We start from the raw sequence: 22,237 nt of genomic DNA, 5'->3' as shown, positions 1-22,237 counted from the left end.
GAACAGTAGCAGTGGGCTCATCAGACACACCACTCACATTGATTCCTTTGTTTTGAGGAAAAAAACGGTCACATTCTCACCCGGGCCCTGTCATCCACCCTAATGCTGGAACACAAGGCCTTCAGAGAGACAGGGAAAAAAGCAGAGACAGAGCGGCGGACAGACAGACAAATAGACAGTGAGATGGGGGGTCTATAGGGAAAACACTTTTTCTGATGTGTACCTGAGTCGGAGAGACAGGGTGACACACAGAGACTTAGGCTTAGCCCTCGAGTTCATCCTGACTCTTAATTACAGCCAGCTGCCTAGTCAGAGTAAATCAGCCTTCAACAAACACAGACACACAGACACACAAACACACTGCATTGATTCAAAGGGTGCGTTACAAAATTCTCACTCGGGAAAGAGATACGGTGAACTTTGGTCTAAAGAAACAAAGAGGGAGCAAGCATTTTCCTCTACCGACCACACTTGAGGTGGGAGTGCGCTACACGCCACTACATATGCATTCGAAGCACGCTGCAGGGCAGAGTGAATGAGTTTGAATCGAAGTGATCAATTCCCCGCAACTGTCAAAGATTGCTTTGCACAAATTCGCTGTTCAGTCATTCCAGCCACATCATAAAGTGGACAACAGACAAACAACATGGCGTTGCTGACGAGTGGAGAGTCGTGCATTAAATATGTGCTATTCGTCTTCAATTTTGTTTTTTGGGTAAGTCTTTCATACTTTAGTTTGCTTTGGGATGTGCAAAACGTAAATGTTATGATATAACAGTGGGGAACTATGCTTGCCTTCAACTTCCCTGAATATAGCCTGTATGTGATACGTTGTAATTTTTTAGAATACACGTTATATATATTTTTTAATAGTGAATGTGTTGCCGTGTTGATTTGAGGTCATACGTGAGCGACATTTTTTATCTAAGCCATCTTCTTGGCTGCAGAACACCTGTTGAGCGACGCGTTAGTTGTCATGCTGCGGAGGATAACTTTGAGTGATAACCTTTGATAACCCTACATGTCTAGGTTTCTTTAAAACTGCGCACTATACACCATAGGTTACCATGATTCCCTCTATGTTACTGGGGAAGAAATCATTTATCCAACATTAAAGTGCATGTCATTATATATATTGGTCAGCGTATCAACGAATTACACTTAACATGTAACATGTAACTGAACAACGACATAACCCCAATTTCCTTAACGTTGCATTTTTTGTGTAGGGGAGACCAGGGTTGGTTGGCACATTTTTCACTGTCTGCCTATTTCTCTGGTATCATTTATGTTAGACTATTCTAACCAGCAGCAAATTAAACGTTATGGTCTGAGCTTTAATTAAATGAAATGTAACTGATTCCTATGTCTATTAACTACACGTAACACATTTCCAATATCTTTGTCATACAATTTTGTTTCTGTGACTTTCAAAAGGACCAAAAATGCTGTGTGCCAACCAACCCCGGTCGCCAACCAATCCCGGTCTCCCCTAATTTCCAAATACCCACCAATCTGAACCAATGTATTCCAGCATTGTAGTTTGTGTGTGTGGGGTGGGGGGACTCAGTATTTCAGTATCAGTATATAATATAAAGTAGTTTTAATTATGTATACCAATATTAATCCCAAGCTATTCAGACCTTTTGTGAAACCTTTTGTGAGGGTAAGGCGTTTGTGAGGTGCAATAACGGTAACACTGAGCCTACTACCAAACCAGTGTGTGCCAGTTTAAGACGCGATATAACAAAGTAGTCTTGTACTTCCCAAAGGGTCAGATGGCTGAGCGGTTAGGGAGTCGGGCTGTTTATCAGAAGGTTGTTGGTTTGATTCCCGGCTGTGCCAAATGACGTTGTTTCCTTGGGCAAGGCACTTCACCCTACTTGCCTCGGGGTCGCTCTGGATAAGAGCGTCTGCTAAATGTAAATGTAAATAGGTTGCATTTTGTATTGTTTGCTAAATGTCAGAAAAGCTGCAGCGTCTATAGTATATAGTGAAAGTGCGTTATTGGAGAAGCTGGGAAACGGCCAAGTTACCAAACATTCATTTCATGAACACCATGTTAGAAACCAATACTGCAACATATCTTAGAAAAAGGTATTGAAACCTGCTGGGGACTAGATAGGCCCGGCTGCAGGAGAAACACGCCATCACTCGCCACCAGGTGAAGCCATTGAGCATAAATTACAATGGAATTGTAGTCTACCTCTGTATTCTACGTTCAAGAACCATTCATATATTCAACACAGTATCGGATCAAATTATAATTACCATCGTATACCATGCAAATATTGTGTGTGTGTTTCTGTGAGGGCCCTATCTGCTTTGTTCATGCAAAATGGTACAGAAGCCATAGGCTTGTGTCCACACACCTGAGACCTGATAGACCATCGCTGCCATCGGCTCCTATCTTTATCAACCTAAAATCTGCTGTGTATATTTCCCAGGTCTTTGCCATGGGTGTGTTACTTTGATAATATTGTTTGAGCTCTCACCACCTGTTGTTGTCAGGTAACATCTCTGTGGAGATTATAACAAATATGGCAGCCTGGGAAAGGATAAGCTACATTGTCAGAATTGGGGAAAACACAAGAGAAACAATGTCTACCTCCTCCTTGCTGTTTGTTTCTATTTACTTTAATATCCTGCTGCCCTTCTGTGGGTGGAGGAGAGAATAGAACGGAGAGGGAGAGATAGAAAGAAAGGCTGTCCGTGTAGGGACAAAGACAGTTTTGTTGTTTTCTGAGTCCAGAGGGAGAGGAGGGCTTGAGTTACCTTCTCTGAAAAACAACAGGGCCTGCAACCCAGAAGTGGGAATTAAATGTCCTGTAAAGTTGTTTCTAAATGTAAGTTAAGGGTCATCTTTGTCAAACACATTTTTTAAACAACAACAAAAGCATCAATAAATAGGATATTTAAAGTCTGTCTAAACTTCTATCCCTTTCTAATGTACTATGAGCATGTCAAGTGTATTCATGTGTTAGTTTTCAATTGATTTAACAGCTTCAAACGTCTTTGCGGAAGGGGGAGTGGACACATATTGCTGAGGCATGGTCATTAGAATATGACTGGGAGGAGAATTAAATGGTTTTATTTGGAATTGGAAGAAAGCAAACAGATTGTACTCTATTTCTTCTATAAACAGAGTATAATGTTTTTTGACAATAAGGCAGTCCTGCTGTAAAGTGTTCATGCTATTAATGTGACACAGAATACATCAAAGTTCATATTGAATAATGACGTATTACATTGGAATGATTTACCATACACATTTTCTTTTCAGGGGGCAAGGGGGACATAATGGTTATCATAATAAACTGTATCAATAAATGTTCATATCCCAAACATATGTAAAACATACATTTATTTATAACGATTAATAAATTAAATACATTATTTTATTCCTTTTTTGGGGGCATTAATGAGCAATCCGTTGTCTGTAGGTTGTATCAGTTTTACGGGAATATCGCTCATCCTCCTATGACTTTCCGCCATCCAAAACCACAGACCCGCCCCCATCCCATGATTGTATAACTGAAGACCAGGTGTGTAAAAAGAGGGTGTGACTCCCAAAAAATGCCCCCTCCCCTTTAGTTCCCTCCCTCTCTCCCCTCCCCCTCCCTCTCAATCTCCTGCACTGCCTAAAGAAGAAGTGAGGACTTCAGGTTTAATTTGCCAGGGTAAAGCTCCCATTTCAGATTATTTTCTTCACCGGACAAACCTCAGCTTTAAATCATCACAATGGGAGTCGTTGGGGGCATGAAATGCATCAAGTACCTGATCTACATTTTCAACCTCTTATTCTGGGTAGGTTCTCTCTCTCTCTTCCTCTTTATAAGGCTAGTTGGCAAGAGAATGTTAGTGTTAGGACGTGTGAAGATGGAAGTTAGACAAGTTGGACTACACTTTTTTTCAGTGTGGGCGTTGAACACTTTTGCTCCGTGTGTTGGTTGAGTTTGTGAGGCAAACAAACATGGGTGTGAGTTAGCAGTTTCCACCTACTACCAGTGAAACAATACCACATTCACTCTCGATAGACAACTGGTCTGAGGGGCAGGAAACGGAGAGCACAGAACTGAACTCGACTGCCAAATTAAATGGACGTTGAATGGTAGATAACCTCCTGGGATTTAATCACCAGTCACTGTCTGGAAACCTGACAGAGAGGTTTAGCAAAAGGTGGTGGGGGGTGGGGTGGAGTGAACTAGTTTGTGAGTAGCCAATGGGGGGGGGGGGGGGGGAGGGGGAGGGGGAGGGGGGGGGGGGGGGGGGGGAGGGGGTCAGTCAGAGAGACAGAAGTGGATCAGATGGCAAGTTTCCCAGCCCTCTGATTTAATCCTCCTCTCAGACTGGCTTCTTAGTGTGTAGTGTGCTGAGAGGGGAAAGAGCTTCTGTGACGGTCTTGAGGTGCCGCACAGCTTGGTCTGAACCTGCGGCTGAGCACTTCTGGGAGTGTCTATGTTCCCAACTGGTCCGGGCAAGTGGATGAACATGCTCTCCCAATTCCAATACAATAGTTGTCTTCATTGATGTGGAAAGCCTGACTGTGTGTGTGAGTGAGTGTGTGTGTGTTTCCGGATTAGCCTGTTGATTTAATGAAACATCCCAGTCCATTGCACCAGTTAGGAGTTTGATCTAGTAACCCTGACTAGTCACTCTCCTGATCTGGTCTGCCTTTCCTGATTAGATATCTGCTTGCATACATGAAGGCCTTGTCTATAACCTGCAATCACAAACACACTCATCCTCTTTATCTCTGTCTCTCTTTCACACGCACGCACACACTCGGCACAAGCATTACTAAAGACATAGCTATGCAGAGCTTGGCCTAATCATTGTTTACGGCGGAGTTTCTGTGTACATAGTCACAGTTTGCGTACAAAGAAGCAGAAACTGGTCTACAATTGCCGGAAGTAGGTGCCGGTTGATAACTAACTAAAAGTATGTAGAGCCTGACTTTTCGCTTGTCAGAGGACTTCATGTTGAAATGGTTTTGCTTCACTCTGTCTTGTAACTCAGACAGTTCATTGACCATAACCACTGATACTGTTAGAACTCTGCACTTCTATCCTGTTGCACCAACTTTCCACACTTTTTTCACCTCTCTTTAGATAAGTATCTGCTATTTGAACACATTTTAATGTTGTAAAATGTTTGACAATCTTTGGCATGACATTTCTGCCATACTGTTATTCGTACTTTGACAAGCAAACTCCTAACACTGTCTGAGCCTGGTCAAACCTTCTCTGATAGTGATAGAGGTATCATCACCCTATCCCCATCCACACAACTTATAGTCATGACTGGATAGCAGATTTCAGCTTTTGAAATGAGAGCTAGTAAAAAGGTTCCCCCTGAGTAAGGGAATCTGTAGCAAAATCCCCTCCCTCTCTCGTGTGTGTGGAATGTTCAGGTACCTGCGTGCTTCTGAAATTATTCTTACATTCTGACAGCCTGACAAAGGCAAAATAAATGCTGGAATGTTCCTGAGTTATGAGTTATGTCCTTGACTAAATGAATGGTGTCAGTGTCTAAAGTGTTGCAATTCAGCACACTTTTTTTTGCCAGCCAAATGTAGTTTTACTGTGTGTGTGTGTGTGTGTGTACGCAGTCCAGGAGGGTTGTTGTATGACCACACACTAATTTTGTTCCAGACACATGATGATGAGTCATGCTAAATTATTCAGTTTGGAAAGTGGTTCTTTCCCACAAATGACAGGGATCAGGTGAAGAGTTTGAAACATGTTCTTTGTCTCAGCTAACCGTGCCACAGGATGTTAGTAGGAGATATTGGGTAGTTGAAAAACTAACTGTTACCCATTTTTTTTAATGACAAAAATCATGCATTTATGTACTGTGAAATCTGCTATTTTTTAAAATATAAGGGGTCAATACATTGTAAAAAATTTTCAGTTTTGTGAAACATTTTCAGTGAACTGCACAATAAATGTCTTCTAAGGAAATAAGAAATCAAACCGGTGGACATTTTCTGTCACACCAAAGGACATTTCAGCCTTTTGTGTAAGTTAATGATCATGCTTTTCCTCAATAACTTGTCATCAGCAGCTAGCAAGTTACATTTCCATAATTCCATAATTAAGTTTTTTTCCCTGAAAAATATATGGCCTACTTTAGGGGTGTCAGACCCAAGGACAACAAAACTTAACACTTCAGTAGTCTGAAAAGTTACATATTTGAACAATTCTGAAATATAAACTTGAATGTGAAGATGTCAGGGGCTTCACAGGGGTCTTCAGTAACAATACATTGAATCCTTAAGCTAAATAAAGTTGTTTGTTGAACAGTGGCGTGTTCAGGGAGTGGCCTAGGGTGGCACGGGCCACCCCTGAAATCTGATTGGCCACCCCAATATCCTAAAATGGTCCAGCTCTTCAGCAGTATGTCAGTCTTCTAGGGGGATCACGTTTCACAAGCACAGACGTCATGGAATCATGGATATCATGGAAATGTACGGATGTGAGGACATGGTTACCAACGCCATTGTTTTGTTATTTGTGTGTGCGTGTGTCCGTTTCTATGGGTTGAACAGCATGACGAACCGGATGCTTATCAATCATACAGTCACACACACACAAAGCCCCACAAAGTTTGCAGTTAGTTTCATAATTCATTTCATCTTTTTTCACATTACGTACTACCTCTTACTGAGCTATGTATGTGAACTGTCTTTAATTGGAGGGTGAGAGAAATGTTCTTGCCTGAAGTGGTATTGGAGGAGTCCTAGTCTGTCTGGTTAAACTGCTCCCATTTATTCCAGCCTGTTTAGAGGACAGTATCTGTTAAGTCTTGTTAGATTTCATTCTTCAGCTCATTCAAACATTGTGGAAGAATAAACAAACACACATCCGATTCCTCATGATACATTCATTCACACATCATTTGATCAGAATATAGATATGTATTTAGACACAAATCAGTTGCCAAGGAGGCAGATGTAGACCTGATTGTGACCTGGTCGTATGGACCTCCTTCGAGGTTTTGTGAATATTCACAAAGACTGAATGAGACTGACCTATAACACAACACGATAGGATTCGACTGGATGGAGGAACTGAAGGCGTTTTGTCGCGTGATCAGGAAGTTCTGAGGTTTATTTATTGACTTCACAATGGCTCACAGTATCAGGTTACTACAGATATATCGACATTTTCATATACAACAAATAAGATCAACAATGAATAAATCCAGTTTCACAGGATTCTACTGACCGGGAGAGGTCAGTAGGTAATGACATTCCAATAATTTTGTGTGTTTTGTGTGATCAGCTGGCAGGGACCGGAGTCCTGGCAGTGGGATTGTGGCTTCGCTTTGATACGAAGACTGCAGGGATTTTTGAAGGAGAAGACTCTCCCTCTGTCTTCTTCACCGGTGAGTACAGCTTACAGCTCTTGCCACTCCTACACCAACCCCCCCCCCACCACCAACCAACCAACCCCACTTCCCCCAACACACACCTACCTCTACACGCATGCATACTCACCCACGCAACACTTCAACCCCAACCCTGAATTCTTCACCACAGGCTTCCCTGAAACCTTCCCCCAACCCTCCTAGCCCCACACACTGCTACCTCCACCTCTATATGCAAGGACATAAGTAGCACTTCAACCCCCACCCTGAATCTCCCTTCATCACACCTTCAAACACTTTTTGTTTCTTTGTTTCTTTGTAAACTCCTCTCCTCGATCCTGTTTCTAATGTTTGAGATCTCACGGCAGATTAACAAAGTTGGAAGTTAAGAGGAATCATGAGTCAAGAGGAATCATGAGTCAAGGAATTTAGAACGCCTCTTTGTGAGTCGGGTGGGTTGTCGTGGGAACGGGCAACACCCTGTTATTTAAGCGGGAGGGGAGGGGCCTAAGGAGCCAGTGATGTCATAGTTGACAAATATGGATTCCCACTGGCTGTCTTACATCAACACAACTGTGAAAGAATTCTAAACAAACTCAAGTGGTTGCCTCTGAATATAAACATCGATTTTCTTCTGTCACATTGTCCCTAAACTCCTCTTGAAAACTGTATGACAAACTTAAGATGACTTCAGAAAGCAGACTGGTTTCATTCCATCAAAGCAGACCAATCCATTTCCTGTCCCTAACCTGTTCTTGTCAGGTGACACCACATTTAATCCTAACCCTAAACCTAGGGACACTTCACATATAATCAGGGATTTGTTGATATTCCAGACAAATCCAACTCTGTTCTCATCGTTATTTGGAGGCAGATGTTGAGATGGCCTATGTTTTGCGTGTGTGTGTGAGAGAATGTACACTAGCAGTCCTGTGCCTTCGGCAGAGCAGTTGAGGCTCAGTTTGTCCACACCAGGGCCAGCCCTTCAGCCTGGTAGTATACACACACACACACACACACAGTGACAAGAAAACAAGAAAAAAAAACACACACACAGCCTTCTTTCTTTGCTCAGGGACAGGGACATCATTGTGCTTCCTTTTGTTTCTGTCCTTCATTCTCTCAACTTGAGAACCGTCCAGTCTCCCTCCCTTCTCTCATTCCAGCCAGAGACTGATTGCTAAATTCAGTAGGCGTGTCGACCATAGAGGCCCGGTATGAAATGACAAGCATCTTAACCACAGGTTTCCGTGAGGGGAGAAGCTGTTTAGAATAGATAAGGGTTCTACATCCCCAATTCCAAAAATGTTCGGACACTGTGTAAAATGTAAATACAAACAGAAAGCAATGATTTGCAAGTCTCGTAAACTCATGTCATTAACGAGAGATCACAGAAAACATATCCAATGTTTAAACTTAAGGAATGTACAATTTTAAGGAAAAAATAAGGTTTATTTGGAATTTGATGGCTGCTACACATCTCAAAGTTAGGATGTAGCCAATAAAAGGATGGAAAAAAAGTAAGTGTTACTAAAAATAAACAGCTGGGGAAACATTTTGCAACTAACTACGTTATTACAAACAGGTCAGTAACATGATTCGGTGTAAAATGAGTGTCTTTAATCCTGCATTTCTGATAGAATGGGGGTGCATTAGTGCTTATAGAATGGGCAGCTTGCACATCTGGAAAGGCACCATCAATGCTGAAAGGTGTATATACAGGTTTTAGGGCAGCATTTGCTTACATCCAGACATCTTTTTCAGGGAAGACCTTTCATATTTCCGTGAGACAATGTTAAACCACATAGTGCGTTTGTTAAAACAGCTTGGCTTCATAAGTAAAAGAGTCCGGGTGCTGAACTGGCCGGCCTGCGTCGAGACCGTGTGCCAGTCAAAAACATTTGGTGGGTCATGAAACCAAAAATATGACAAAGAAAGACCCAGGACCCGTTGAGCAGCAAGAATCCTGTATCGGACACAAAAGGGACAACATTCCTCTCCCACAACTCCAACTACTGGTGTCTTCAGTTCCCAGACATATACAGACAAAAGAAGAGGGGATGCTACACTGTGGTCAACATGGCCTTGTCTCAATTATTTTGAGATGTTGCTGCCATCAAATTCAAAATTACTTAATTTTTTCCTTAAAATAGTAAATGTAATCAGTTTAAACGTTTGATATGTTTCTATGTTCTGTTGTGAAGAACATGATGAGATTGGCAAATCATTGTTTTTTTGTTGTTGTTTTTTTTACACAGCTTCCCAACTTTTTAGGAACTGGGGTTGTATTTGTAGGTACTGTCATCAGTGTTGCTGGTGTTAACCGACATATGTAATTGTGGTGGAGGCCACTTCTGTGACAGTGATGGCATGAATCATAACCTCACTTGCATCAAGTGACAAGAAAAATGACACACTTGTGGTCTCAGTAAACCCCAGTACCACAGTTGTCCTGTAGAGTGAGCCTATGTGTCATTATGTGGGTTGGACAGACTGGGGGTTCCTTTCATTTCTGTGTGTGTGTGTGTGTGTGTCTTTCAGGAGTATACATCCTCATCGCTGCGGGGGCTCTGATGATGGTGGTTGGCTTCCTAGGCTGCTGTGGCGCCCTCAAAGAGTCGCCGTGCATGCTGGGATTGGTGAGGAGCTTAGTTTCGTTGGGCCTCACCCATCGGATAAACTGCTGCATCATCGATTTTTAAAAGACAATTTAAATAGCTGAGAGTCTCATTACCCTTCCCTCTGCTTCCAGTTCTTCTTCTTCCTGTTGGTCATTTTCGCCGTGGAGGTGGCTGCTGGGGTATGGGGTTTGTCGAATAAAGACAAGGTGAGCTCGGCCGGATGTTCGCTTCCCTGCCGTGATGCTGTGTATCCCACCACCGTTGTTGATTTACTGTTTCTCTCCCCCTCTCACTCACGTTCCATTTCTACACCCAGGTCGTGGAGGATATCACCGAATTTTACAAGCAGACCTACAACAACTATATGACCACGAACCAAGAGGCCTTGAAGGAGACACTCCGTCTAATCCACTTTGGAGTGAGTTCTCACGCGCAACTCTGATCGATTTTTCTAGCAGAAATGCAGTTTTGTTTTCTATGGTAGAACCCTCAGACTGGTAAGCAGAACTAAAGCTGTCTCGTCCACGTTTCCCCCCCCCGGAACACAGCTGAACTGCTGCGGCATCACAGGCACTGTGATCGACAGCGCCAGGGACACCTGCCCCAAGAAGGAGGGACTGGAGGCCTTCATCACCACGGTAACAAAGAGGGTTAATGAGCTCTATTTAAAGCTGGATTCTACAGGTGGACTGTGTTGTTGACGTCGCTCGTATCTCTCCAGAGCTGCCCCAGTGCCATCGATGAGATGTTCAACTCCAAACTGCACATCATCGGAGGTGTGGGCATCGGCATTGGCGTCATCATGGTGAGTGTCTTAACCAATCAACTCTCAGAATTGTCGTTTCTAGCCAATAACATTTCAGGTTGTGCACCACATTGTGTTCTCCCCAACTGGCCATTAGGTAGATGTATGATATCATGGTGCTTGCTGTGTAATGCTATGATGATGAGATTTGGTAGCTGACTGCGATATCGACGATCTGGAACCGTTTTCGATGTCATGGTTGTGGATTGACTTCTACTCCCTCTTCATCTCTGCAGATCTTCGGTATGATCTTCAGCATGCTGTTGTGCTGCGCCATCAGGAGATCCCGGGACATCATGTAGACAAACACAACCTGAATCGTACCCTTAACTTACTGTCGTCCGTCCTGGCTTCACTTAGTTTCAGTCTCCAAATAGGTTTTAATGTCGGTTGCTAAGACCTCACTCACAAGCTCCACACTGGATGGAACCGGTCACCTTTGAAGGTGTGGAACCCCTTACCGCGTTGAGGATGAAGCATATTCATTTTTTATTGAAGTCGAGCTCTTCAGGATGTATAACGCCTTTCGATGTTTGCCACAGTTGAATCTTTTATTTTTACTAACTTGTGTGTGTGAGCCTCTCATTTTGTCTTTAAACTACATGTGTTTTTAACTTAAGAGAAGTATGATTTTATAAGCAGTGGATTTTTATGCAGACGTTTTGATGAAAAGATCGTTGTACATCTTCCAAATGCCAAATAAAAGGAAACTAATGAGTGTGTGCCTCCAAATTGGTTTTGATTATCTAGTATAAATGCACTGGATATCTCTCTGGTCTACGAATGTAAGAGTGGATTAGACACGTGCTTTTGGCCGAGTGCGAGACGTGATGTTGCAGCCTCTGTGCACGTGAGAGACATGCCTCAGCGAGCTAATAGCTACGTTGTGAGAAGAGAGCGATAGACATTGACGTGGGAGCGAGAGATGCTCGTTGTGTTTATACAAGGAGAATTTGCCAAACGTTAAGAGTTTAATCAATTTCCTTTTACAAAATAAAGCATGATGCCTTCTTTACAAACATTGGGCTGTGTACTCCGAAAACATAACAAAACGAGGACACCATATCAGTTCATTTTCCTTAACATGGATGCTGTAGACGACCCAGAAACAAAGACTCTCTCCTCCCGCACGCGTGCGTTTTCCTCAGTCGTCCAAGGCAAAGTCGAAGGGCTGGAAGTCGTCTCGCAGCCGTTTGCAACACTCATCCTCCTCCTCTCTCGTCTGCTTGCACTCCTTCCAGTCTGCCCGCTCCGGAATGTTCAGCACGGCTTGGCTAGCCAGGACCTCCCTACACACCACACGGGACACACGTCTAGTTTTCCACATCTCACCTGTACTCGACCTCATCGATAGAATAGGGGAGTCTCCTTCTGCCACTTAGCAGCCTCAAGACCAGCGCGGTGTATGGATGGCTTACCGGCCGAACTGCAGAGGGAAGTGTTTCTGAATGCGGTGGTAGAGCTTCTCGCCGGAGTCCAGTTCCGCGTAGAAGTAGGGCGTCCCAGGGGGAGCGATCTGATAGGAGGACAAGAGATTAAGCGCGCGCACGCCGAGGTAATGACGGCTAGGAAGAACGTGTCGGCTTACGGGTGTTGCGTTTGAGCGCGTACCTGTTTGAGGTCTGTGTGTTCTGGGATCTCCATCATCTCTATGTGTTGCTCCTCAGCATGCACCATGAAGGACTCCTTTATGTCCTCAGAGGAGCACTTGTCCATGGGTACAGGTACAACCTAGAGGGGTGGGGTTAACCGGGTTAGCCGAGTGTGTGTGTGTGTCCACCGCATCTTATCTGTAAGCAGTAGCGGTTCTAGGCACGGGGAACCCGGCAGCCGCTCGGGGGGGGGGGGGCATAAACAAATGGGCAATATTTTCAGACTTGTGTTTGGCGCCCTCTGCTGGCATAAAAAAATTAGTGCTTTGTGTGGTCACACCCATTGTCGGTCCGTTTACGCGGGTTTGGGGGGCGCCAAATGTGCTAGGACCGCCACTGTCTGTTAGCATGCGTGTTCCTGCCTGCGTTTCTATGTGTGTCCTCGTGTGTCAGCTCACAAGCCCGAGTCTACCTGCAGCTGTAGGTGCTGGCTGCGGTAGTTCCTCTCAAACACGACGCAGCGAAGCCCCTTGCTCTTGTAGAAGCTGCGGACGGCCTCCTTGTAGCGCTGCAGCTCCTCCACTTCCTCCTGGCCCATGTGCACCACAGCCTGGATGTGGCCGATGGGCAGCACCAGCATGTGCTGCGGGGTTAGACCCCCCTTGGCCATGGCCAAATAACACTGTGGACAAGACACACAGACCAAATCCCATCCCAGGCAGGGGGGAAAGAGAGTGAATCGATTTTACATTTAACTTTTTATTTAACTTAACAGTTCTATCAAACAAACAAGAACACTTTTTTTTTTTTTTTAATAGACCCCTCAAACCTTTAACAGCTGTTTTGGTGCAAGTACCTCAGCGTACTCACATGCGTGCCAATGCTGATGACCAGGTGTTTCTCCACCTGAGGACTGGCCAGACAGAACCAGCAGGGGCCAGTGGGCTGGGCTGAGGAGAACGAGAAGGGGAGGGGGGGGGTATTAGACAGTACTCCCTCCCACATACTGATACTGAAAACTCACTGCAGGAGATAAAATGGAAGAAACTATGTCATGCCAGATCTCAGAAACTTCCAAACATGAAATAAGCTATGCTATTTAAACAAGATACACAAGCAAAGGAATCTCGTTCTCCCGCTTCAACAGGGACCATTGAGTAAAACGGGGTGGAATCTAACAACATATCTGGGTGGTTAGGGTTAGCACCACTGTAAATTTCGATGACATTGCATTTCTCCGTCACGACTCGGGGCACACTCACGGGGCCTGCGGGGCTGTTTGGGTGGCATGTCTCCCCCCCACGGCTGGCCGTCCCCTTCCAGGGGTTGGCCCTGGCCCTGCCTGTCCCCTCCGTCCCAGGCCTGTCCCTGGCCACGCCTGTCTTCGTCTGAAGGTCGCTTCCTGCCACGGCCCCTGTGGCCCCCGCCCTGCTTTTTGCTCAGGTCAAAGAAGAACTGGGAAGCCGGCTCCTGAGGAACAAGGAAGGGGACGGACGACGACAGAGTAAGAATAAGAGTGAGCGACAGACAGCAGAAAAAGAAGAGGTGGGAAGAAGAAAAAAAGTCAACGCTCTGTCCATACCTCCTCCCCTGTAGCCTCGGGGATGAGTATCCTCCCCTCCTCTCTCCCCGCCCGACGGTAAGGGTTCTCCGTCACATCCTGGGGTTGCTTCACCAGCTCCGCCGCGTCCATGCTCTTCAACGGCACAATGCTGAAGGCGTACAGATACTACAGTGCACAGGAAAACATGAAGAGTTGGTCTAGTATGGTGCCTATGGGAGAGTGGTAAGGTCGACGTGGTCGAAATGTCCCGTGTGTCGTGGGGGTGTCTTGCGCAACATTTGTGTGGATCAGAAAGGGATTTATTCGCCATGAAAGTTTGCACAGACAAGGAATTTGCTTTGGCAGGGAGATATTACTGGGTGCAGGAAGTAGGCAAACCTTCTTCTTGGCGGGGTTGTTGACGGTGGCCAGGGAGATGAATCGACTGACGTGCTGGGCGTTCTCCTGAAGGACCACGTGATTTCTTCAGGCACACACACACACACAAACACACGAGTCACTAGACCGTCTCGATGTGGATGGCCATGTGTTTTGCCCTGCCACAGAACGCACCTGTACGGCAGCCTCTCATAGTGAACTCCCTCAGTGGCGGCAAAGTGGTAGCGAGGCTTCAGCTTGTCAGCCAGGCTGGCGATGGAGTTGGATCCACAGAACTTCGTATTGAGCTCCTACAATTGAAGAAAGGCCAGATTAAGGGTAGACAAACTGAAGGTCGATTACCACAGAGACTCGGGGGAAATGCTTCCTTGATGGAAATGCAAGACAAACCAACAAACTGAAAACACACAGACTTCCCCTACAACCCGGGAGTCAGTAGTAAAGTGTGAAAATGGCCGTTTTTATATATTTTTTGTACATTTTTGGTGGCATTTCTGCCATTTATGATTTATGACTGACAGAGATGGTTTAAAAACTGCTGCTTACAGGGTTGTTTCCGTACTGCCAGACACCTTTGGGCCACTGGGAGGTGAGCAGGATGTCCACTCCCTTGAACTTGGTGTTGTTGGCCAGCGGACCCACGAGGGCGCCCAGGTCTTTGGGGGTGAAACAGTGCGCTGGAGCCGGTTCCTGGAGGGCCTCTCGCCCGCTCACATATGCTATCTGTAGCCCTGACGCCCCCGTGAACACACCCCGGCGCCCTGAGACAACACACACACGAATGATCAGTCCTTCAGGAAGCATTACATAGGATATGCCAACAGAGGTGTCCCATGCCCAGTATTTTTACCCAGGTAGGTGATGTTGTCAGCCAGCTCACAACCATCTGCACTGGGGAAGTACTTTACTGTTTCCTGGCTGGCTGCCCCGAGGATGTAGGTGTGGATGGGTGCTGCAGGTAAAGAAGAGATCATCGTTACTGATACATACCGACTGAGTTTAAGTGCATCATGAACAGCTTGTGATTGACTCAATTGGCTTGTGTTTTGTTTGTTTGCTAGTTTGTTGAAATTCTTACCTTTTTTTGCTCCAGATTTGAACTCCTGCCATTCTGCTTCGGCCTCAGCCGAGGAGCCGAAGAAGTCACCTACACATAGCAGTAGCTGCAGACAGGAAACGAAGTGTTATTTGTTGGTTATCTTTTTTGCAAGTGGGAGACAACAACATTCCGTAGTATTTTACTTACATCAAACTGGCCGCTCTTTTTCTGAATGGCCCGCACACGGTTGAAGAGAGCGTTGATTCGTCCTACCACATCGCCACATGCAAGCCTGCAATGAATAAATTAGTTCACTAAGACTACACCGGAGCGACAACACAGCGCAAGCACGAATGCAAAACGCTTCCCCGAGAAAACAAGCTATTGTAATTCATTGGGAAGTTGTGAAAGTTAGAAGTGAGAAAGAGAGGAGAGCAATGTGGAGCTATTTGGTTCAGCCAGCTAGACAAATTCGTCCCACACACTCAATGCACCTGTATAACGGTATTTAACCAGCTAGTGATGGTAATTCAACTTACACTCTCATCGGCTGCTCTCCCATTCCCGTATTGATCCGCAACTGATGTTTATAAACTCGTGTTTGATTTTCACGACACAGCTTGAACTGTACGGCTATTATAACCATCCGACTCCTTTTCTCACGGAACACATAACATATTTCTTCCGTCTTATTTCCACCTACTTGGAAACTGAAGAATCAACTATAAATATTATTTGGATAAGCATAAACAAATGTTGTTTTGTTTTCGATATTTACTTTAAGGCTTTCAAAATATTATGGAAAGGTCCTAACCAAGTCGAGACACTATAAAAGTGACACCATAAGGTTGCCAAAATTGTTATTAACAGCAACATTGGTTCTAGATTTAGATTTCATGGTTTTATTGTGCTATAAATCAGTGTATTAAATAATTTAATCTTGTCTTCATTGTCATTTTGATGATTCGTTTTATGGCCTCCATTATTAGCTGCGAAACTAAAGCAAAAATCGAATTGGGCAACCCAGGATCCATCGTACAGTCCATCCTGGCATTTGCTTCCATCCTGGTCTCTCCGAAGTGCCCGGACTAAAAACAGGAAGTAAGTAACAAAATCAAACCTAAAAATTCAGTTTCTGTTTGGGGCTGGAGGTTCTAAAGGGGCTGCGCCGGGTGAACGAGATGCAAATAAGCACTTTACAGAATAACGACCTTATTTATCGTTATATCGCAAAGACGCCATAAGCCTTCCCCCGCTGAACTAACATGGCGTCTAAGACTTTTCGTCTTCTTTCATTTAGCTGGCCAGTAAGCTGCCCTGTATGCTAGCAACATGCTAGGCTAGCCCACTACACTGTTATAGCCAGTAACAATAATATATGTGGCGGTGTTCCAACATTTTCGGTTTGGTTGCCTCAAATATGACTTGGTAGCTTTTATTGAAATAGTAGCTTTAATTGAATGCGTGTTCCATTGTCATATTCCATATATTTCTGTTAGTAGCTTGGCCATCACAGTAACACCTCAGATACCTTCCCTTCCGCTCCAGTCCTGATCCTTCCTAGCTCCACCGCTTCCTTTCCTACTCTGCACTTGTGACCTGAACGAAAATGAATCTGAATAATCAGATATATCACACACTCCGTTGAAATGTTGTCATTTACATACCACTACGGGTTAAATAATGAAGCGTCAACTTAGTCCCCAGGTGCAGCATGAGTAGGGAGGAAGAGGAGGAGGAGACAGTGACTCTAGGGACAGTCAACTCTGTTACACTCACCCAAGACAGTGATGGAAGCATCATACTGCACTGCCCATCGAATGGTGGGTCCCACACGCAATCACACACAGCACAAAATCCAAACACGATTTGTTCTCAACAATACAATTGAAAGGTATATCATTCACATCTCTTCCCTGTCACCTTGTGCGTCTGTGGGTCGTGTGCTCATAGATGACGACTCAGAGCCTATCCAAAAGAGACTACGGCTAACCAATGACGACCAAGATGACACAGACTCACCCCAGCAGTTCTCCGTGGTCACGCTCCCAAGTTAGTCTCTCTTTCTCCTCATCATGGCTTCAGAACTAGATTAAATGCTGAACACACGTACACAACTAAAACACAACTTATTCCTCACACAAGTCATTCTGCTCCGAGTGTTGTCACTGCTGACATGTGATGTCGTACACAGTGTCCGAAAACGACGACAGCTTTGAGGTCACGATGACTGCCACGGCTGACGATGACCTCACAGAAGAAGGCGTGGCCCAAATTCAGGTACCTCTTCTCAGATCTAACCTCTCCTCTGCCTGGTGCTGGTCTGTACTGGTCTTGGTTGAGTGGTCTGGACAAGTCAATACTGGTCTATATTGGTCTGTGCTGGTCTGGAATGATCTGGACTGATCTATACGGGTCTGTAATGGACTAGACCAGGGGTGCTCAGGGGCTGCTGTCCTATATATTCTAGATGTTTCCCTGCTCCAACACACCTGATTCAAATAAATGGGTTATTATCAAGCTCTGTGGAAGCCTGACAACGACCATTCATTTGAATAAGGTGTGCTGGATCAGGGAAACATCTAGAATATATAGAACAGTGGCCCCTGAGGACCAGGATTTGACACCCCTGGACTAGAGCAATCTGTGCCAGTCTGAAATGGTCTAAATTGGTTGGTAATTGTCTACACTGGACTGTGCTGGTCTAGACTGGTTTTAAATGGTCTAGATTGGTCAGTGATGGTCTGTTATAGTCTGGACTGGTCCACGTTGGTTGGTAATGTTCCGGACTGACAGTCTGTAAATGTCTGGACTGGTATGTGCTGGTATTGACTGGTCTGTAATAACTATCTTCATCTGATGTGTAGATTCTGCAGGATGAAGACCCCTTGTCTCCTGAGAAGAATGATTTGACCTCTCCTGTCAGCCAGGCCTGGTTTACCACCAAGGAGGACAAGGATACACTGGCCAACAAAGGTACACACCTTCACACACACACACACACACACACACACACACACGTGCAGACGACTCCAAGCTGTGTCATGTGAGCCAAGGTGCCATGATGTGATTGGTCGTTTTACAGGTCACAAGTGGAAACAGGGCATGTGGTCAAAGGAGGAGATTGATCTTCTCATGAGCAACATCGAGCGCTATCTGAAGGTACTTCTGACATGCTGAGAGCTGATATTTTGCTTCCACACACAAACGCACACACAGACGATAGCCCTGGTCCACCCTATCAGTACTGTTTAAATCAGAGACCTATCTTTTTGTGTGTGTGTGTGTGGCAGGGCCGGGGTATGGAGGACCCCGCTGAGATCATATTTGAGATGTCGAAGGAGGAGAGGAAGGATTTCTACCGCAGCGTGGCCTGGGGACTCAACAGGCCGCTGTTTGCCGTGTATCGTCGCGTACTCCGCATGTACGACAACCGCAACCACGTGGGCAAGTAAGTGGATAAGGCTCATCCACACGGAGGCACAGCATGATTGTTTGTGTTGTCAACGTGCACGTGTGATGGCTCCGTTGTGTGCTCTTGTTTCAAGGTACACCCCCGAAGAGATAGGCAAACTGAAAGAGTGAGTCGTTTTCCTTGTTTTCATCCTTCTTTGCCTGTGAGATACACATTTTTGTCTGGACACTTAGTGTCCAGAGAGCAGCTGCAGTTTGTAGTATGTGCCCTGATTAGTGTGTGTGTGTGTGTGTGTGTGTGTGCGTGTGTAGACTGAGGAAAAAGTTTGGGAACGACTGGGCCACCATAGGAGCAGCTCTGGGTCGCAGCGCGTCCTCCGTCAAAGACCGCTGCCGACTGATGAAGGACACCTGCAACACAGGTTGCACACGCACGCACGCGCAAGCCATCTGCTCGTTCACATTTCTTTTTCCAGCCTCATTGAATTGGCACGAGAAGCTTTATTGGTCCGCTGTAGTTCTTGTGATATTCAGGGTTCTGACGGTGTGAAAACGCGGATTTGAGCGTGACTTCGATTCTCTGAACGTGTGTGTGTGTGTGTGTGTGTGTGTGTAGGGAAGTGGAGCGAGGAGGAGGAGAGGCGCCTGGCCGAGGTGGTGTACGAGCTGGCGGGCGTGACGCCGGGTGTGGCGGTGACGGGGGGCGTGTCCTGGGCCTCGGTGGCAGAGCTGGTGCGCACGCGCTCCGAAAAGCAGTGCCGCTCCAAGTGGCTCAACTACCTCAACTGGAAACACAGCGGGGGGACCGAGTGGACGAAAGACGACGACCTCAGCTTAGTGCGCAGGTGTGTGTGTGAGAGAGACAGGAAAGCCTGGCCTTTTTTTTTTTACTGTTACTGATATGAATGTTTATAGAAGCTGTATCATTGAGGTGTTTAATGTCTGTGTGTGTGTTCATGTAGGATCGCTGAGCTGGAAGTGGACGATGAGAACGAGCTGAACTGGGAGGAGCTGTCCGGCGGGTGGAGCAGTGTCCGCTCTCCGCAGTGGCTCCGCTCCAAGTGGTGGAGCATCAAACGACAAGTGGCCAATCACAAAGAGCTTCCCATAAATGGTTAAAAAAAAACACACACACAAAAAAACGACTCATCCATCCCCTTGCATCTTCATACACTTCCTGCTTATCACCTTTCTTCATGCTGTGGTTCCCGACCCTGGTCCTCAGGGCACCCGTCCTGCATGTTTGAGATGTTTCCCTGCTCGAATACACAGGATTCAAATTAATGGGTCGTTATCCAGCTCTGCAGAAGCCTGCTTATGACCATTCATTTGAATCAGGTGTGCCAGAGCAGGGAAACATCCAAAACATGCGGGACAGGGGGTCCCTGAGGACCAGGGTTGGGAACCACTGCCTTAAGGTATCAACAAGCATTAAAGATGGAACTCTGTGTATGTGTGTGTGTGTGTGTGTATGTAGTATTGCTGAAGGGTCTACAGGAAGTGATGGAGTCTCAGGCGTCTGGAACCGGGACAGCTACCACCACCCCATCCCTTCAGATCCGTGTCACCCGATTGGAGGAGAGCAGTAACTCCGCCCAGAGTCCTGTCACAGCTCTACAGATACCTGTCCAGATCCCCTTGCAGATCACACACCTCTGTGAGTGTGCAACACGTGTGTGTGTGTGTGTGTGTGTGTGTGTGTGGGTGCCTGTGTGTGTGTGGGGGTATTTCACTAACTCTGATTTCTCACAGCCACAGACAGCTCCAGTGTTGCCAGTGATACAGAGACGATAACACTCAATACTGGGGCATTGCAGACCTTCGAGATCCTACCTGTGAGTTATACATACACACTCACTCAAACACATACGTCATCTTCACTTTTGATCTAAATATGTAAATATATATCTGGTGTTCCTTAGTCATTCCACCTTCAGCCAACTGGGACTCCAGGGACATACTACCTTCAGACAGCAGCCAATCAGGGACTGCCTCTCAGCCTGTCGACCAATCCCACTGTTACTCTAACAGCCAGCTCCTCCCCCTCGTCACCAGAACACATCATTTTACAAACCCTCTCGGTGAGTGTTTAGTATTGGACACAGAAACTGGCTTTAATATGCATAGGCATGTATTCATCTTACATAATTGGTGTGCGTGTGTGCTTATTTGTCTACCTACTTGTTAGGCGGACGGTTTGTGCCCTAGTGACGGCGTCATCATCCAGACGGTCACCTCTGAGCATGCCTCCTCAGAGCCGCTCAGCCAAGCAGAGCTGGTTGTGGAGACAGAAAGGCGGGGCGAGGAGGAGCAGCTGGCAGACAACCTCTTGGTAGACTCTTCTGGAAATGAACCTGCTGACCCCCAGGAGCCAATAGCAGACGGCCTTACAGAAAAGGTACTCGTCCCTATTCCCTCCACCCACACACACGCGTTGCAAATCCAAGGTTGTATTGTGGATCAAAAATTATGTGTGTGTGTGTGTGTGTGGTAGGCACTTGGTTCACCCACTGTCGAGGAGCAAGTGGTGGATGCTGGAATGACAGAGAGCACCGTGCTGATTGTTTCTCCAGAGAATATAAGCAGCACGCTGACAGGTCAGAACTTACTCTTTCAGTTTCTCTCTCTCTCTCTCACACACACACACGAGCTGACTGACTGTTCTTCTCTCCGTTGTAGATCCGATCCTTGAAAGCCAGGAGGGTTCTGATTGAAGGGTGAGTGGGACTAACGAGATCCCATCGCTCGAACCCAGGACAGTGGAGACCATGGTTCTTCCCAGTGCTTTTTTTGATTTTATTTTTATTTGCTGAGCTTGATGTACAAATCCACAGCTCAATCAAGCAGTCGGCATTTCAATCAGTTCCTGTCTGTGTCCAGAGGGGCCTTATGAGTTGTGGTCAGGTGGGATGACTTCATCACAGACGCACAGGAAGTTGACCTGGACGCTCACGGTGCTATTCTCTTGCACTTTGGTCTCTGTCTGAAAGGAAGCGAGTTTAAGAGATGTCGACCAACACAGTAGTGGTCCATTCTTCCTCAGCCAACTCTCCATTTCATCCACACAGACATCACTAAACTGTTACTAGACACTATTTAGTCCAAATGTACTCAAGGCACAAGATGCGTCAATCCCTGCCGATAAATATAATTGCGCGGTTTAGGAAAGGCTCAATTGTTCAAGGGATTGGTTGACTGTGAACGTTCATCCTCATCTGGCTCTTTGTAACAAGACAAAGTTCTACTCACATGAATGTATTTTTGTCAAACACTTCTTTACAAATGTGTCTACTGAAACAGGATCTGTCTTTTTTCACCCTCTGTATTCGTAGGACCATGCCCCTCATCACAATCCTAATCCATGTAAATATTGAAGAGCACTAATTTGCCATATCTTTTTTTCCAGTGCTTTTTTGTGTTTATTTATTGTGTAATAAAACATTCTGAAAGCTT

General features: G+C 45.7%; 3 protein-coding genes across 4 annotated transcripts; 2 read left to right on the top strand and 1 right to left on the bottom strand.

The window, feature by feature from the left end:
• The first annotated feature begins 120 nt into the window (after positions 1-120).
• On the top strand, positions 121-11,515 carry LOC124466027 (CD9 antigen-like). 2 transcript variants are annotated; one of them, XM_047017656.1, is made up of 8 exons: positions 121-715; positions 7,287-7,389; positions 9,913-10,010; positions 10,124-10,198; positions 10,309-10,410; positions 10,541-10,630; positions 10,714-10,797; positions 11,034-11,515. In XM_047017656.1, the coding sequence occupies exons 1-8, from the start codon at positions 647-649 to the stop codon at positions 11,097-11,099; spliced, it is 687 nt and encodes a 228-aa protein (XP_046873612.1). In that variant the 5' UTR covers positions 121-646; the 3' UTR covers positions 11,100-11,515. The 2 variants fall into 2 exon arrangements, with proteins under 2 accessions (XP_046873612.1, XP_046873613.1); XM_047017657.1 differs by lacking the exon at positions 121-715 and adding an exon at positions 3,621-3,807.
• Positions 11,352-16,389, bottom strand: cwf19l1 (CWF19 like cell cycle control factor 1). Its single transcript, XM_047017655.1, has 14 exons — positions 15,910-16,389; positions 15,578-15,662; positions 15,410-15,494; positions 15,182-15,283; positions 14,878-15,092; positions 14,506-14,621; positions 14,332-14,416; positions 13,972-14,118; positions 13,652-13,859; positions 13,260-13,339; positions 12,862-13,071; positions 12,409-12,528; positions 12,216-12,313; positions 11,352-12,086 (listed from the first exon to the last, which is right to left on the bottom strand). The coding sequence occupies exons 1-14, from the start codon at positions 16,014-16,016 to the stop codon at positions 11,942-11,944; spliced, it is 1,803 nt and encodes a 600-aa protein (XP_046873611.1). The 5' UTR covers positions 16,017-16,389; the 3' UTR covers positions 11,352-11,941.
• On the top strand, positions 16,371-22,237 carry dmtf1 (cyclin D binding myb-like transcription factor 1). Its single transcript, XM_047017653.1, has 17 exons — positions 16,371-16,471; positions 17,071-17,193; positions 17,324-17,422; positions 17,565-17,650; positions 18,238-18,346; positions 18,456-18,532; positions 18,664-18,821; positions 18,919-18,951; positions 19,097-19,206; positions 19,401-19,629; positions 19,747-19,898; positions 20,262-20,441; positions 20,537-20,619; positions 20,707-20,865; positions 20,973-21,182; positions 21,279-21,381; positions 21,464-22,237. Exons 2-17 carry the CDS (start codon positions 17,085-17,087, stop codon positions 21,496-21,498), a joined length of 1,932 nt encoding a protein of 643 aa, XP_046873609.1. The 5' UTR covers positions 16,371-16,471; positions 17,071-17,084; the 3' UTR covers positions 21,499-22,237.

The sequence above is a fragment of the Hypomesus transpacificus genome, unplaced genomic scaffold (genome assembly GCF_021917145.1).
Source record: "Hypomesus transpacificus isolate Combined female unplaced genomic scaffold, fHypTra1 scaffold_62, whole genome shotgun sequence".
Lineage (NCBI taxonomy): Eukaryota > Metazoa > Chordata > Actinopteri > Osmeriformes > Osmeridae > Hypomesus > Hypomesus transpacificus.
Note: the sequence above shows the minus strand (reverse complement) of the source record. Positions and strands in the feature narration are given on the sequence as shown.

Excerpts from the sequence above, each read along its gene's own strand:
- cwf19l1 (XM_047017655.1), bottom strand. The coding sequence starts at position 16,016 with ATGGTTATAATAGCCGTACAGTTCAAGCTGTGTCGTGAAAATCAAACA. Across the intron at positions 13,860-13,971 it reads CCGAGGCTACAGGGGAGGAG|GAGCCGGCTTCCCAGTTCTT; the intron begins GTATGGACAGAG and ends CTTGTTCCTCAG. Across the intron at positions 12,314-12,408 it reads AACACACAGACCTCAAACAG|ATCGCTCCCCCTGGGACGCC; the intron begins GTACGCGCTCAA and ends TCCTCCTATCAG.
- LOC124466027 (XM_047017656.1), top strand. The coding sequence starts at position 647 with ATGGCGTTGCTGACGAGTGGAGAGTCGTGCATTAAATATGTGCTATTC. Across the intron at positions 10,199-10,308 it reads GTTTGTCGAATAAAGACAAG|GTCGTGGAGGATATCACCGA; the intron begins GTGAGCTCGGCC and ends TTCTACACCCAG. Across the intron at positions 10,798-11,033 it reads TCGGCATTGGCGTCATCATG|ATCTTCGGTATGATCTTCAG; the intron begins GTGAGTGTCTTA and ends TCATCTCTGCAG.
- dmtf1 (XM_047017653.1), top strand. The coding sequence starts at position 17,085 with ATGAGTAGGGAGGAAGAGGAGGAGGAGACAGTGACTCTAGGGACAGTC. Across the intron at positions 20,620-20,706 it reads AGACCTTCGAGATCCTACCT|TCATTCCACCTTCAGCCAAC; the intron begins GTGAGTTATACA and ends GGTGTTCCTTAG. Across the intron at positions 21,382-21,463 it reads TATAAGCAGCACGCTGACAG|ATCCGATCCTTGAAAGCCAG; the intron begins GTCAGAACTTAC and ends TCTCCGTTGTAG.